This window comes from Coffea arabica, chromosome 5e (assembly GCF_036785885.1).
Source record: "Coffea arabica cultivar ET-39 chromosome 5e, Coffea Arabica ET-39 HiFi, whole genome shotgun sequence".
NCBI lineage: Eukaryota > Viridiplantae > Streptophyta > Magnoliopsida > Gentianales > Rubiaceae > Coffea > Coffea arabica.
This window is the reverse complement of record NC_092318.1, coordinates 45,497,450-45,514,324: the sequence shown is the minus strand read 5'-3', so window position 1 is coordinate 45,514,324 and position 16,875 is coordinate 45,497,450. Positions and strand designations below refer to the sequence as shown.

At 29.9% G+C, this 16,875-nt stretch overlaps 1 protein-coding gene across 1 annotated transcript; it reads right to left on the bottom strand.

Annotated features, from left to right (window-relative positions):
* Positions 1 to 12,108: 12,108 nt before the first annotated feature.
* Positions 12,109 to 15,682, bottom strand: LOC113689980 (putative monoterpene synthase 8). The gene is made up of 7 exons (XM_072048766.1): positions 15,427 to 15,682; positions 14,959 to 15,217; positions 14,054 to 14,426; positions 13,612 to 13,830; positions 13,384 to 13,522; positions 12,867 to 13,118; positions 12,109 to 12,502 (listed from the first exon to the last, which is right to left on the bottom strand). Exons 1-7 carry the CDS (start codon positions 15,646 to 15,648, stop codon positions 12,212 to 12,214), a joined length of 1,755 nt encoding a protein of 584 aa, XP_071904867.1. The 5' UTR covers positions 15,649 to 15,682; the 3' UTR covers positions 12,109 to 12,211.
* Positions 15,683 to 16,875: the final 1,193 nt, after the last annotated feature.

Sequence of the window (16,875 nt, the reverse complement as noted above, 5' to 3'; positions counted from 1 at the left end):
TTGAAAGAGCAGTACTTAAAATTGAAGGATGTTAACCTCTATACAAAGTGGAAGGATTTTATTAGCAAGAGATAATTTGAAATGTTTTAAATAGAGTTATCATAAAACAAAAAACAAAAGAAAAGGTTTTAGTTAACCCTTGATGGTTTCATCAAAGTTTCTTTTTTCACCATGACTAATGATTATTAAGACTTTCCTCCTGTTTAAGGTGGTCATTAGGCAATTTTGAAAATTTGCTACGTTTTTTGTGAACATATTTTTCAATCACCTTTTTACCTCACATATATCCAATCGTTACAGTAATTTTTCTATAAAAAATCCAAAAAAATGCAATATAAACAAGGCCTAAGAATTTCAACACTACAATAATTTGGATAGCCATTTTCGGTCGAAAAATTGCGTTTTTTTCCGTGATCACATTTATCTATTACCTTTTTTTCTCACATACATCAAATCACTACAATAATTTTTCTACAAAAAATCCTAGAAAATGCAATCCAAATAAATACATTTTTAATCACTTTTTTATCATACATACATTAAATCGATATAATACATTTTTATCAAAGCTCCAAAAAAATAGCAATTCAAACGATAGATTTTAAATCAATTTACGAATTGTATTTACAAATTTAAAAAACTTTTTAAAAAATAAGGATGAAGTTACTTCAAGTTATATTTAAATTCCGAAATTGGTCCCAAAAAAATAAGGACAAATGTGATGCCCAAAATTCCAGGGTAGAGTACAGTTTAGAGGTGGGCATGGGGCCTATAGAATGATCAATGATGGGGAAGCGCTTCACTTTAATTATCCCCTGTCCTCTTGGTTTTCCCTTTGCTGACGGCAATTATGCCAACTGGACTCTGCCAGGCGCACTCAATAAATACTGTGCCATCGCCTTTCTTTACTGTGCTTTTATTTTTGAAATGGATGCTCATTCACTTCGATTCGTGAAAAGCATTAAACTTTTCAAGTCTAGAGATGTGAGCCCCATAATCATTTCGAGTATAATAACAAGAAAATGCGCTTCAAATCATCTCTCTGATTTTATTTCTGTCCGGTCTTTGTTTAAATATCATGTATATTATGCTGCTAAATTTATCCGTTAATAAAATTTTAAGAGTTATTGATCGTTGAATTTATTCACAATAGAATCCTAAAACTTATCAATCAATACACATGGTAGTTAAATAGGGACAGGACAGAAACGAAATCCAGAATATATTATGATTTCGAGCAAAGAAAATGGGTACTTGAGATTTTTTTTCAGCTTGATTTTGTTTCATTGTAATGATATATATAACATGTGTATTTGAATATGTTATTATTTGAAATATTACTTGTAATAATTATTGCAATATTGTTTATAATATGATATATGTGAAATAAAAAGGTAGTTTAGAAAATATATTTATGATGCAAATAGCATATATAATATTAAAAATAATTTTGTAACCAAATACAACCATTTCATTTTTAGTTTTTTAGACATTTTTCGTATATTTTTAATAATTTATTAGTATGTACTATGAAAAAAAGGTACAAGAAACTAAAATAAGCCGTGTAAATGTCATATTTACCTTCATAAATTTCCAATAGTATGTAAAGGTAGTCAGAGTATAAGTGAAGTATAATGAATGATGAACATTTTTCTCGCACATTATTTGAGAATGCTAAGGAAATGTTATCTGCATTCTATTATTTGTTATTTATACTCCCACCATCTATTTTATCATATAATCTGATAAGTAAAAACTGTATCATTAAAATGATAGTTGGAGTATGATTAATAAAAATGAGAGTGCAAATAATATTTTCTAGAATACTAAGGGGTTTGTTTGGATAAAATATTATTTAAAATAATTACTATAACATTTTTTGTGATGTAATGCATGTAAGATAAAAAGGTGATTGAGAATATAAAAAAAAATGGGTTGAAAAATTTATGTATGATGCAAGCGAATATTATTTAAAAAAAATTGATATCCAAACGAAAATAATTCTAAGAATTAGATAGAGAGTGACTATAGTTATTACAACTTATCTGGAAAGGTAATTACCCTTAAAAGTCAGCATTAAGAAAGTAAATTTTGTTTTTGTCAAGAAAATGAGAAAAAAGATTTCCGCCAAAAAAAAAAAGAAAATGAGAAAAAGATATGTAATTTTTTTTATTTATTTATTTATTGGAGAAATATGCAATTTTGGCTTGGTAAAGAAGCTGTCAAAAAGGAATTGGAGCACATGAACTATCATAATTCATAGTACGTAGCTTCAGAGAGTACCCAAGTACAGCTTCTGTACCAAATTTTAGGCAGGTCCAACAAAGGGATAATTTCAGAAACCTCCCCTGAGATTTCTGACTTTTACACTCACCTCCCCTGTAGTTTGAACAATTACACTGACCTCCCCTGAGGTTACTAATCCTTTACAAATTTAGTCCAAATGATTAAAATATTGTTTTAGAGAGTGAAATTAGAATTTTGTACCTGATTTGTCCTTTGTACTACATGTCCAATGAATGACAAAGTATTACAAATTAATTAATAATTAATAAACTTAAGGAGCGTAGTTTATAGGCAAATACGTATTACTTATTTAAAGTACCAACTCTTTACGGATATTTTACTTTCAAACATTTACTTTATTACAAATATTTATTCTCAAATACAGATTTGTATTTACTCTCAAATATTTAATTTTCGTTAAATAAAAAACCTACCAGTTTTTCTTCCGTAGAAATATTAATATAACATTTTTTCAATTTTAGTTATAAATATTTATGTATTTAGTATAAATTAAATGATTCAGGATAAAATACTCATAAAGAGCTAATACTTTACTCATGTAATGGATGAAAATCATAAAAAATTAATACTTTATGGGCCATTTCTTTTTTTAAAAAATATTTAATTTATATCAAATAGATAACCTACTGATTTTCTTTTTGCGAGAATATTATTGTAACACTTTTTAATTTTTAATTACAAACGTTAATATATTTATCATAAATTAAATATTTGAAAATAAAATATCTGTAAAGATCGGGTACTTTAAATAGGTTATGTGTATTTGCCTATAAACTACACTCCTTACTTAAATCAATAAACTACACTCCTTCCTTTAAAGAGTATAGTTTATAGGCAAATACACATAACCTATTTAAAGTACCGACTCTTTACAGATATTTTATTTTCAAATATTTAATTTATGATAAATATATTAACGTTTGTAATTAAAAATTAAAAAGTGTTACAGTAATATTTTTGCAAAAAGAAAATCAGTAGGTTATCTATTTAATATAAATTAAATATTTTTTAAAAAAAAATGGCCCATAAAGTATTAATTTTTTATGATTTTCATCCATTACATGAGTAAAGTATTAGCTCTTTATGAGTATTTAATCCTGAATCATTTAATTTATGTTAAATACATAAATATTTATAACTAAAATTGAAAAAATGTTATATTAATATTTCTATGGAAGAAAAACTGATAGGTTTTGTATTTAACGAAAATTAAATATTTGAGAGTAAATACAAATCTGTATTTGAGAATAAATATTTGAAATAAAGTAAATGTTTGAAAGTAAAATACTCGTAAAGAGTTGGTACTTTAAATAAGTAATACATATTTACCTATAAACTACGCTCCTTAAAGTTTATTAATTATTAATTAATTTGTAATATTTTGTCATTCATTGGACATGTAGCACAAAGGACAAATCAGGTACAAAATTCTAATTTCACTCTCTAAAATAATATTTTAATCATTTGGACTAAATTTGTAAAGGATTAGTAACCTCAGGGGAGGTCAGTGTAATTGTTCAAACCACATGGGAGGTTAGTGTAAATGTCAGAAACCTCAGGGGAGGTTTCTGAAATTATCCCTCCAACAAAATATCCTAGGGCGTAGACCAAACCTAACAATAGAGAATGATGGACTCTCATAAAGTTTTGATTTTTTTTTGGGATAATATTAGAAACCTCCCTTGATGTTTTTCCTAATATCACTTGGCATCTCTAGAATTTTAAAAATAATCATTTGCCTTTCCTAGTAATTGTGAAAAGACTATATTAACTCTCATATGATATGTAATAAACATATCAAATAAATAGAGGTAAAAAAAAAAAGAAACAAAAGTCATTTTTTCTCTTTCCCCTTTCTCCAACATTCTCTCTTACTCATTTTTTTGGATAACTATGCAATTTTTTGTTTATAAATTATAGCAAATTAAATTTTGTTTTATCTTTTGCTTGTTGTGATTTTCATAAAGTGGAATATGATTTCTTTATTTATTTTGAGTTAAATTTCATAATGATCAGTACAATTTCGAAGTTTAAGGACAGGCTAAGAAGAAGTTGAAAAAATATAAGGTCATAAGAAATCTATTTTGAACATATAGAGTTAATTTGTTTCTAGTGTATTTCTTTGCAAATATCTTTTTTTTTTTTAAATTTATACTTTATAGACTATAACATTGTGATGTAGTAGTACTACTAAATATTGTGTTTCAGGTGATGATTCTCTTGGAGTAAACAAAGTGATTTAGGAATATTTTTATTTAATAAGTAAAATGGTAGTTTAGAGTTTTTCAAATTTTTGTTACACAAATAACAAAAGTAATAAGGTAAGTAATGTTTTCAAAACCTTAAGGGTATTAGGTGACATTAAGAGAAACATTAGGGAGGCTTATGATATTATCCCTTTTTACGTATGCAAAGCAAATGCAACCCTTTACCTAACTATTCTCCACTTGAATGACAATAATTTTCTTTTTTATTTTTTAGGAATGTGTCGATGTATAACCTTAATCTAGCATGGATCAATTTTGTCATACTTTCATAAATTAGTGACAAAGTCGGATTTTTTTTTTTTGTGAGGATGAGTTCTAGGAATAATATGTTATTACAAATCATTTGGATAAATGCATATGTGAGAAAAAAAAAGGTAGTTGAATGGTATTTAAAAAAAATTCTCTAAAATGGTTTTATGGAAAATTGCAAATCCAAACCACAAAACCATTATATATTTGTGTTATAACATTTTGATTTTTGGTTGAAATGATAATATCATCATTCGAATGGTAAGAAAGTATTAAAGCACTAATGGTATTTACTCAAGATCTACAAATTGTTACTAGGAAGTCTTTTTCTCACACTCAAATATTCATGGCTAATTATCCAATATGGTAAATTTGTTATTGTTATAAATTGTTATTGTAAATGTACATAATATTTTTCATTAATAAACTACTTAAAATCTTGCTTTATGCCACCATTAATTTTTTTTCAACTCGTGTTTGGATAATAAATTATTTGAAATAATTTTTAAAAGTAATACCGTAGCATTTTTTTTATGTGATGTTAATGATGCAAGCAAATAAATTGTGATGAATAATCTACTACCCAAACAAACTTTAATTGGCAAAGTCATCAATTCCCCTACTGAAGTGGCATAGGAATAGAAGTAGAACATGAATTGTGCATTGGAAACTACCAATTGAAGCACTCATTAAAAAGCTTATCCTCCAAATTTGTTACCTTCTTATTGAATAAAAAATATAGTATGAGATTATCACCTGTGAAAAATATCTTGGAATCCATATTAATTTTTGGAAACATTTCAAGAACAAATCACGACGACTCAATATGAAGTTTGAAGGGGGGCAAAAAAAATCTCTACGCATACCCTTTTTGCATAGTTAGCCAATTATGATACAAAGGACTTAGGCATCGATGTTTTCCATGATCTCACTTCCGTTTCATACTACAAAATGCCGTGACTCAGTGGATAAAAAAAACAAGGAGGAATGGGCTAAAGAATGATCACAAACATATGGAACATGATAAACTAAGTCACAGATTGAACTAAAAGGCTTTCTCTTGTTGTTGGATTGCATGCATGGATTTACAACTGGTGGTCCTATATATTACCCACTCAAATACTCCACTTTTGATTTGAACTATTGCAAGTTATAGGCACCAAATGTAATTGCAGTGTGGAAAGATGCATTGAAATCTATATATTTCATTTTGCGTTTAAATTGACCCACTATAATCAACAATTGCAAATTTCATTCCTTTTATTGGTGTTTGGACTTCAATTTTTTGAGGAAATTTTTTTATGTTTTTTATAGATATATCTTTCAATCACTTTTTATTTCATATATATCAAATTGTTATAGTTTAATTTTATACAAAAACTTCAAAAAATAACAATTCAGATGAGACAAGTGTTTGAATTAATCAATCCAAAACTCAAAATTATTGGGATGAATAGCCTGCCTTAAAAGAAGTATTTTAGCTAAGTAAACCCTAATAATAGATATACTCCGGAGAATGCTAAAAACTTGGCATTCTTCAGCATCAAAAATAGCTAAATTGATTCAAAAGAACATATAAATCAAATAAAAATCAAAATAGTGTTTTAAAAAAAGGATTGGATTGCAATTTGTGGCTTGGATTTTATTGAGTGTGCTTAGATATATAGGAGAACACTTTATCTGATATGATGTATGTGAAATAAAAAAAGTTCTTGAGAAGATCAAAAATTGCTTGGGAATTGTAACTACGACGCAAGCAAAATTATTTTTGTGAAAAAATAATCCATTATTGCAAAACTTCTTAAATGTAAAATTCAAATACCGCCTATTAAACCCGATACAAGTAATGTGTACTGTTATTATGAATAATACTACAAATAGACCTTTTTCTTTTGGAGGGTGCAAATGGACTAATAAGAATCACGTGTCGGGTCTTTACATTCATATTTTGAAAATATATATAAAGGGATAACTTTACAAACCTCACCTAAAATTTTTAACAATTACAGAGAGTTTCTCTCAAATTTTAAAATTACATATATCTCTCTTACTTTTACTATTATGTAACAATAATGTATGTCCAAATCAAGTGGACCTACATGTTATAGAAATTACGCATCATCATTGGACATTGGACGAGGCAAAATTGTACCAGTTATATATGTGCTCATACTGCGGTGGTGTATGGTGCACTTTTTTGTTAGAAGGAAAATTTTTTTGGTGAATTTAACTTCAGTTATCATTATGAGAGGTCAAGAAATTGTCTTTGAGATCATAAATCATTTATAAGAGTTCTTCTAAATTATTTATCAATACAATATTAAATCGATAATAAAATTTGAATACACAAACTTATATACAAAAAATAAAATTTATTTATCGACTGAGTTAGATTTGTGTAATATTTGAAATGTTATTTGAAATAATTACTGTAATACTTTATGTGATATGATATATATAAAATAAAAATAATTAAAAAATACAAAATAAATTTATAATACTGGATAGAGTAATATTTGAAATATTATTTGAAATAATTACTGTAATACTTTTTGTGATATGATATATATAAAATAAAAATAATTAAAAAATACAAAATAAATTAAAAAATAAATTAATAATACAAATTAAATATTATTTGAGATAATTCAACCATCCAAACACAATCATATTAAGTACTACTATTTTAACTGTATACCAAGCTGCCTGCACGCATAATAACGGGGGATGGGTGGACATGTCCTATCAGAAATGAGGACTCTAAAGCTTTTCTCCCAAGCATTCTTGCTGTATCCAAAGCCTCCACCCCTACCCTTACCTTTTTATTATTGGCGATCATCGCACATTGTAAAATGTGCCATCCGCTCGGCGGCTTTTCCGTTTACCAATGCAAACTTATAGTCGTAGCGCTTCAAGAAACGCGTTCAACGGACCCTCCTAGTTCTTGCCCAATTATTATTATGAATTTAATTCTCTTTTAACATTTGCATCGTTTACTTTAATTCATTGCTTGGTGGTTGTTTTGAGAAATTGATATGATTGAATTATTATTTTTGGGAGAGTTTTAAAAATTAGTTTGCTAAAGTATGTATGAGATAGTATGGTGATTGAAGAAACTCAAAAGAAAATTTTTAAAAAATCAAAAAATTTCAACCAAACATAACTAGATATCGTATGTGTGATCTTGATAAGGGAAAAAGCAATGAATATTCTCCAAAAAAGAAAAAGTAAAGAAAAGAAAAGAGAATAGGAATCAGACATTATCCATTTATCTAAAATATATTTAGCTCCTAAAATTTATTTAATTTATTTAAACTTCCATTTTGATGCTAGATTAGTTTTTCATACGTTCTATGACCCAGAAAAGGTGCTTGGAATATGATTTTTCCTTGAAAAATTCTTATGTTTTTGTAAAAATATTTTTCAATTATTTTTTTACTTCTTATATATTAAATTATTATAATAATACTTTTTTACAAAAATTTCTAAAAGTGGCAATCCAAACGAGCTGAATGATTAACCAAGGGGACTTAACCCTTTCTCCATTAAACATGGGTCGAATTAAATATCCTCAAAGTGGGCAGAAGTCATCACCTGTTTATTAAATGAAAACATATAAGTGTGTAGCTTATCGTTTAACAATTAATCCCACAATGATGAATCGACCAACGCTTGTAGACCTTTATGGGACATGCAATTTGGGCTAAATTAGTTAAAAACAAAAGTTGAAGAGCTCGAATGGCGGAAATAGGGGTGCAAACGAGCCGAACTCGAGTCGAGTTTTGGCTAATCGAGCCGAGCTCGAGTCAAATTCGAGTCGAGCTCGAGTTTAAAAAATAAAAAAAAATAATTATAATTATTTTATTTTTAAAAAATAAAAAATAATTTTTTTTAAAAAATAAATAAAATAATAAATTTTTTAACAAATAATAAAATATTAGGGATATATATGTAATTTTACTATTAAAATAAAAAATAAAAAATAAAAAAATATATAATTGAGCTCGCGAGCCAACGAACTTAATGTTTTTGAGCTCGAGTTCGAGCTCGAGATCGACTTAATTAGCTCGAGCTCGACTCGAGCTCGTATTCGAGCCGCTCGCGATCGGCTCGATTCGCGAAACACCCCTAGGCGGAAATAACACTTGATATTATCACTGAATATTTAACGTCACACATTTTCTGAGATATAATATATGTGAAATAAAAATAATTAAATTATAAAAAAATAAATTAAAAAAACATTTATGAGAAGTACTCTAAAAAGTTATCCAAAAGAGTGACAACATAAACAGGAAAAAGAAAAACATAGAAAGGAAGGAGTACTACCATTTCCAATAAGCAAACTTTTTTGTCGTTTAGATTTTAAGAAGCCATTAATTAATGGAGACATGGACCACAAATTCTTGCTTCCACGTTTTTTATATGTTTTTTCCCCACGAATTAGTGTGTATTATTAACTTATTTTGTCCTACAATTTTTTCTTCAAGACAATCCAAGGACTAAATGCCACGGGAAGCACGCGGCTTGGTGTTGGAAATAATCCCCCGGCAAGGCGGTGACGGCTGTCCAATCGGGAAAGTAAATTTGCTTTGAGCCATTTTGTCTATGGCTAAAGAGGTAAAGCAAAGAATTTTTAAGCATAAAAAGAACGAAGGATTCTAATCTATTTTTGTGCATGCACAGACTCGCGTACGTGTTCCTTCATTTCCAAGAAACATAAAATAATCAAAGCATAAGCCTAGAAATATAAAAAATTTAAGTAAATCTTGTATATACCCAAAAAATATACATTATTATGGTTTACTTTATGATACATATGTAAAAGTTGAAATTTAAATTTAAATTTTTCATAATTATCATTCATCCAAAACTGACGCCGTGTACATACTTAGCGTAAGAAAGATTAATCCAAAAAATTTTACTCACATTTTCAAATGTGAAGTTTCTTCGAAAACGATAACGCACGCATACAAGCATTTTTGTCATCCTCGAAGAAGAGGAATATTCTATTTGAGCAGTTGGTTTTATTTTTCCCATGAAAATTATTACTATATAGGGCACAGTGTTTTGATTCTATTTTTTTTTTTTTTAAAAATCCCCCAAGAACCAAGAGTGTTTTGATTTTGCTGAAGCTCAAGTTAAGTGGTATTAAAAATTAATGTAACATTGTTTTTATGTAATAAAATAGAAAATGATTGAAAAAGTGGTTAAGGAGTAATAAAGAAAAAACTTTAAGGAGTAATAAAGAAAAAACTTTTGCAACTAATGCTATCAAAACAGGCCCCAAACATTTGGCCAACAATATGAAAAATAATTATCTTTTAAGGTTCAAATATATTGGAATAAGCTCTATTGATGGAAAAGAGGAAAATGTATAGCATGTTGTTAAAGCGCAAACCATTGTTTTTATTCCTGTCGGGTTTCAATACTATCCTATCCGCTTTCTTTACTTTTATGCAAGGATTAGTGGAGAACTCTATATATTATTCTAAAGGGACTTAAGAATTTCATGTTGCTTATTTGTTGATTGAAACATGGGAGTAACACCCCCTATATTGTTGGTAACATTATTGAACCTACTTAAAATGTTGTCAAATTAATAACATTTCATCAAATTGACAAAAAAGAGATAGTTCTTACAGCCAATTGTCAAACTAAAACTGTCCTTATTTCCTTGGTTTGAAAAGTAAATTATTATAGATTAATCTTTTCTATACTGTGAATGTGTATATTAGCGAGCCTGGGCATATGTTACGTTATCTCGATTTGAATTTAAATACTTAATTATATATATATATATATAACATGCATCTAAATTTGTTAGTGTATACACTATCAGTATATAGAAAATGTATCCTTTTTTATTACATCATAAACATATTTTTTAATCATATTTTTATTTTCTCAACTATTAATTTGCTGACATAAATTATAATCCAAAGAATTTCTCATCCAAATACGCCTTGAAAAGTCCAACGTACGAAGACCCATTTGTAGCATGAAAAGATCCCCTTAAAAGAGCACTGGGCCTTTGCATTAATTTTCTAGGTTTCGACAGATGAATTTATCTTCAGGCCCATTAACCCAATGCTAGCCTTTTGATCAAACTTTTTTTTTTTTTTTTTTTAAGTGAGAGGTTTTAAATCCAAAACCTTCTACTTATAATCCATCATCTCTTTACAATCAATCATTATACGTGCAACTATTATGATGCACTCAAAGATTGGATGAAGGATTGAAAGTCCAAGTTGAAGATTATTAGCAAGTCTATCTAGATTGAAAATTATTTGGAAAAATGTTTTAGTATTACCTAATATAACACTTTCATGATATGATTTAAGTGCAATAATAAAGTGATTAAAAAAAATGAATTTGCAGAATAGCAGGAAAAAGTATCACTTCGGTTATGTGTACATGTCGACTGTCGCAGTACTTACATTGTTGATGGAAATTCACATCTTATCAATGGTTTTTCTTTTTTTTTTTTTGTTATTGTAATCTTTGTTTTGTGGAGAATGACATGTATGGAATCTAGGATTGCAAATGAATCAAACCATTTGCGAGTCGAATTGGTCAAAACTCGACTTGAACTTGAGTCGAAATTGAGCCGATCAACTCGAGCTATTAAACTCGAGTCAAGCATAAAGAAACTCAACTTATTAGTTCATGAGTTGGTTCGAATATACATACATATACACACACACACATATTTATTTTAATAGTAAAATTACATATATATTCTAATATTTTTATTATATATTAAGAAAAAAATGACTATTTTATTCATTTTTAAAAAATAAAATAATTAATTTTTTTTTAGTTTCTTAACTTCGAGTAGGTTTGATAGGTTCAAATTTGAGATCAATTTTGAATTTGGTAAAATTAAGTCGAGACTCGAGTCAATTAGACTAAAATTCAACTCGACTCAACTCATTTGCAAGCCTAATGGCATCCATATTTTCTTAAAGTTTTCACAATGAAATTTGCTTCTCTCCATTATAATTTTTTATCCTTCTAAATAACAAGGAATGTTTAAACTTAATTTTTTTTTTACATATTTCTTTAAGTGATCAGTTGAAACATGAAAGGATATGGTCAGTGACTTTCTTTACCTGCTGTAATGTCACCAATAGAGTTCCAGAGATAAATTATGAGCTTGATACAGTATTACATCTCTAGACCGACTAAAACACAATAAAGGGCCCCATCAACCATATTTGAATTTTATTTTGAAAATCGAAGAGTTTAATCCGTGAAACATCTAAAAGTTACTCAAAAAGACGGGCTAAAACAATGGATTCTTTTTTATCATCATGAAAATCATAGAATATACATACAATAAGCCCATAGCTATTAATACTTATTTATGTATAATTTTACATTGATCAATTAATTATAGGGGTGAAAAACAGAGACTCCACATAATTATCTACGCTGGAAAAGTAGCTTTCTTCTTCATGCTGATACACAACTTGAGAAGATCTGGCCATGTTGAATGCAGCTTTGATAATTGCAAGAGGCATTGCATCTCGAGACACTAATTCCCAGTTGAGGTCCTTCCACAGATTATCTATGAGTTGCAAGATTCTTTTTCTGCCTTCTTCATCACATGTTATGTTGTTCTCCCTCATGAATAGTTGTATGCTTGATGCAAGGTCGCCCCTTTCTTGCTCCTCCTAAAATTGTGTTACCGAAAAAGAAACATTATCTACAAATTAGTTCAATTGCTTCCAACTTGGCTTGGAAAATATGTAAATTTTACCATCAAGTTGGACTTGGTCTTTAAGTGATGAAGTTGCATAAAGTTAAAACCTTGGAAATTATCCCTTCCAAGAAAATTACACAATGGTAGAATTTTTAGATCAAATCAAAGATTCCACTTGTTACAAGGCTTAAAATTAACCTTAAAATGTTATTCGACGGTTCATTATAGGTATCTAAGGCCTTTTTTTTTCCCATTTTTTTCTTTGTTTTCTTGGACCGCAATATTGATTTTGGACAAAAATTTGTAAAGCTTCTGAAAATATTGTAACAACATACCTTTGCGGTCCCTAAATCATCCCAAAGTCGAAGAATTCTGCCCGAGCAGGAAAAGAGCTTAGGATAGGGTTTCATCAACAATTTTACATTTTCCTCTGTGACCCCTTGTCCTATGAGGAAGAATAGATGCACCATGGCCATGTAGGCTCCTGCTGTTGTAACACCATTTTCTACATATTCTTCCATGTTTGGTTCTTGACCATTGTTATACCAGCTTGCTTCCAGCATAAACCCTTCAATCATGTCTATCCACTGTCATCACGAAAGTGACAAACAGAACATTAGGCTCAACAATAATAAGATGGCAGCCAATGTTTGCTTTCTAAATCAAGTTGGAAAATTAATGAGGCATATTTGTCCAAAAAAATTACTATAGGATAATGTCATATTTGTCCGAAAAATTGTTGATTTGGATGGACCAGCTATGAGGAGCCAATTCAAGAGCCAGCTATTGAGACCAATTATAGTTTACCTTTATGAAAGAAGGAAAAGAAAAGCTTGAAAAAGATTGTATTACCGTTGCTTTTAGATATGGGAGGACACTCCAACCATTTTCTTTGAGGATCTTGTAGCAAATTTCGTTAGTAGTATTGTACAGTGCCATGTAACATATTCTCATGTATTCAGGTAGCCCTTCCATTGCCTCAAGATCCCATCTGCAAATTGCATTTATCAACATGTTAAAACCAATCAAAATATGTAGTTTCAACTCTTCACACACAACAATTTGAAGAGCTAATTTTACCTTCGAATTGCATTTGTAAAGAGAACAAGCTCATCAATTGTGCCATGCGTGTCAAAAATATCATCAATCACCAACAAAATGGCAATGGTCTTGGCCAACTCAATTCTGCAGTTTGAATACTTGGGCTCTGGAAGTATTCCAACAGTCCACAGAAAGCATTCCAGTGGTCTATCTCGAGCAAAGGTCAGCTTGTCAACAAGGCCTAATTGTTTCCACCACCTGAAAAGATATTCAAAGACATTATTAGTATTACTATTTTATTCAAGAACATTTAAAAAAAAAAAAGCATATTTTCTCCGTAATTATGGGAATACTAATAAGGCATATATAGTTTAATGAGCTGCAAAACATGCTTTACCATAATTATGGGAGTGTTAATAAGAAGTCCGTGTAGTCAATCAATTGATGGAATGGATTATGCAAAAAAAAAAGGGGATTTTACCTAGATATCTCAGTTAACTCCATTTGGTGGAGAGATTGGACCTTGTTGTAGTCCAATTTGGCTAGTTCCAAAAGGTTTGGGTCGTGTCCAATTTCCTCACTGTATTCTTGAATATACCTTCTGGCTTCTAACCTTGCCATCCTTCTATGTCTTGGTAGTTCCAGGGCCCTAGAAACCTTTCTAGCAAGTTGGGTTGGTAAGCTAGGAAGTGACTGTTTTAGGTGGGCTTCAGTGAATTCCATGGCCTCCAGCAATATGTCTTCTCCATTTGCACCTATGTGTGAGGCTTCATACAAACTCAACAACCCCATGGTATCTTCTTTCAGGGAGTCTTTGAATTTTCCATTCTTGTCCATGAACTTCTGGAAAATATCTGTAATTTTAAAAGATGTCATGAAACCAATAGAAAAAGACTGCAAATATACATAATGCAAAACAAACAGAAGGAAGAGGTACTGTTAGCCATTTCAAGAAGTTTGTAGTGGTAGATTATTCATAAGCTTAATTTAGTTTGTAAACTTATGCTCATATTATGCTTATGATCAAATCATCATATATATGCTCAATCCTTAAATGGCTGAGTTTTCAGTAATACTAATACCAAAAGACTTGGTGATGGTTGTAATAAAAACTATCATGGGTTATGGTTGTAATTGCTATATTCATTTCCAACGTCCTACATACAATCTCCTGAGTTGCAAGATTCTCGTCAAACTAGACAAAGGGGAAGGAGATAAGAAAATCACAAATAATTCAAAACACAATAATGATTTTTCAGTGAAAGTTTTACCTTCTTTCTTGGTAAACGTTTCAAACAATTATCAGATATTGAGCTAGCTGTTATATATATACCAATCAAAAACAAAAAGAAATCTAAATTAAAGATAGCATGGTCAAGATCTTACCAGAACTTATTTTGTGACCATTATGTCTTAGCAATCTGAAACGCAATGCAGTAGTGAGGAGATCTCCATCAGATTGACCACTTGAAGATAACTGGGATAATACAGCATTCATATCATCTTCAAAATGGTATGCTAATCCCAGTCGCTGCAGCGTGTCAATCAAATTCATGGCCTTTAAGGGTTCTGAAGTTGATCTCAATTGCCTTCTTGTTCTTCCTAGTAGTTCTTTCCTGCTGTCATCAACTTCATGTGGAAGCACCTACAATACATATTTCCATCCCGCCAAATAAACGTGTAAGAAAAGAATTTAGGAAGCACAGATCACTTGTTTAAGTATCGTTAGCGTTACTTGAGGTTTGTTTTAGTTGCAACAAACCAAGATACGAGTTTTCGTAGAAAAAGAGACTCTCTACATCAAAATACCAAGTAAGAAACACCATTAATGATGACCAAGAAATTGTTACATACCGAAGGCTGGCGCAAATATTTGAGTAGGGATTCATTATCTCTGATCAATGGCGTTGCAATGGGCTGCGTCGCGGTTGGTGTTGGCATGCACATGCAAATGCGCGAGGTTTTGAAGATAAATTGCCTTTTTAGCCACAAACCAGTTGCCTTTGGAGCTCCACGAGGGACATCAAGAACTGCCCAAGATTTTGATAGGGAGGAAAAGTTGCTTGTACAAGCCATTTTTGCCCTCTTGAAGAGAAAATGACTCGTCTATTTGCTACCCAAGTTTAACGGGATATATAGATAGGAGGATGCGGTGCACTATATAATAAACAATTAGAGCGCATGCCTCACGGGGGAAACATAAATCATTGAATTCTACAAAAGAAAAAAAGAGTTAATAATGCTGTGGAAACTGGACTAGTCAAGGAGGTCTCAAATTGGAGACTCAATCAATTGTCAATAATGCGGAGGACAAGCGAATTGAATGAGGATTCAATTTGGAGAATCAATCAATGGCCTATGGTCCGGACAGAAGAATGTCACATATTGGTCTGAAACGAATTCAACAGTCTAACGTCAAAAAACTAAGCTATATTACACGAGGAATAGTCAAATTCAACATCTAATTTACTTTTCTAAATCATTCCAAGAGAATGTCAACTTCAGTTTCTTGAATAAAGTTTAGAGGCATAAAACATTTCTTCTCCTTTATTACGTTTATACAAACAAAAAAAAATTATATATATATATATATATATATATATATATATATATATATATATATATATATATATATATATAGTGGCTTGACATGTTCCCAGTATTTTCTCAAATTTTAACTGGCTTTGGAAAAAGAAAAAAGGGCACTTTCAAGTGGTGTTTGGGCATGCAAGGGGGATGCTTGAATTGTGAACAAGACCTCCAACCTCTAGAAGAAGTGTTCTCACCAAAACCTGCGTTCTATTTTCAAGAAACTCATTTTGTTTGGTAAGCAGGGATGCTGCAAATCAGGCTAACAAGCAAAAGATTCTGGATTTTTTGACTAGTGATATCTGTATCATCAAAGAAAGAACCTTAGCTACACCTGGCCTTGTTGACCCTCTAGAATGAAGTGATTGTATCGTGCACGTAGAATGCTCATAATTTTTTAACAAGTAGAGTTAATTGTCATTTGTACCCCGAAACTGTTTGCAATAAGTACTTTACTCCTTAAACTATCAATTGTGGCAATATGGTAAATCAAGCTTTTTAGTTTATCGTAAAAATAGTTCAAAAACCTTAATTAGACTCGAAATTAGTTACCCTTTCTAAATTAAAAGGGGAAACAGTTCCTTAATTAGATGAATTGCAACCAATGGCTCTTTTCAATAGCAGCTGAATTGCTGATTTTTTAGTATTATTTAATTTTGATCTCTTAGACGAAGAAAAGGTATTACATTCACAGATACAAAAAACTTAAAAAGA

What these genes read in the sequence shown, in the direction of transcription:
- LOC113689980 (XM_072048766.1), bottom strand. Translation starts at nt 15,648, where the DNA reads ATGGCTTGTACAAGCAACTTTTCCTCCCTATCAAAATCTTGGGCAGTT. An exon ending in GAGTTAACTGAGATATCTAG is followed by an intron (nt 13,831 to 14,053) that starts GTAAAATCCCCT and finishes ATATCTTTTCAG; the next exon opens with GTGGTGGAAACAATTAGGCC. An exon ending in ATGATTTAGGGACCGCAAAG is followed by an intron (nt 12,503 to 12,866) that starts GTATGTTGTTAC and finishes ACACAATTTTAG; the next exon opens with GAGGAGCAAGAAAGGGGCGA.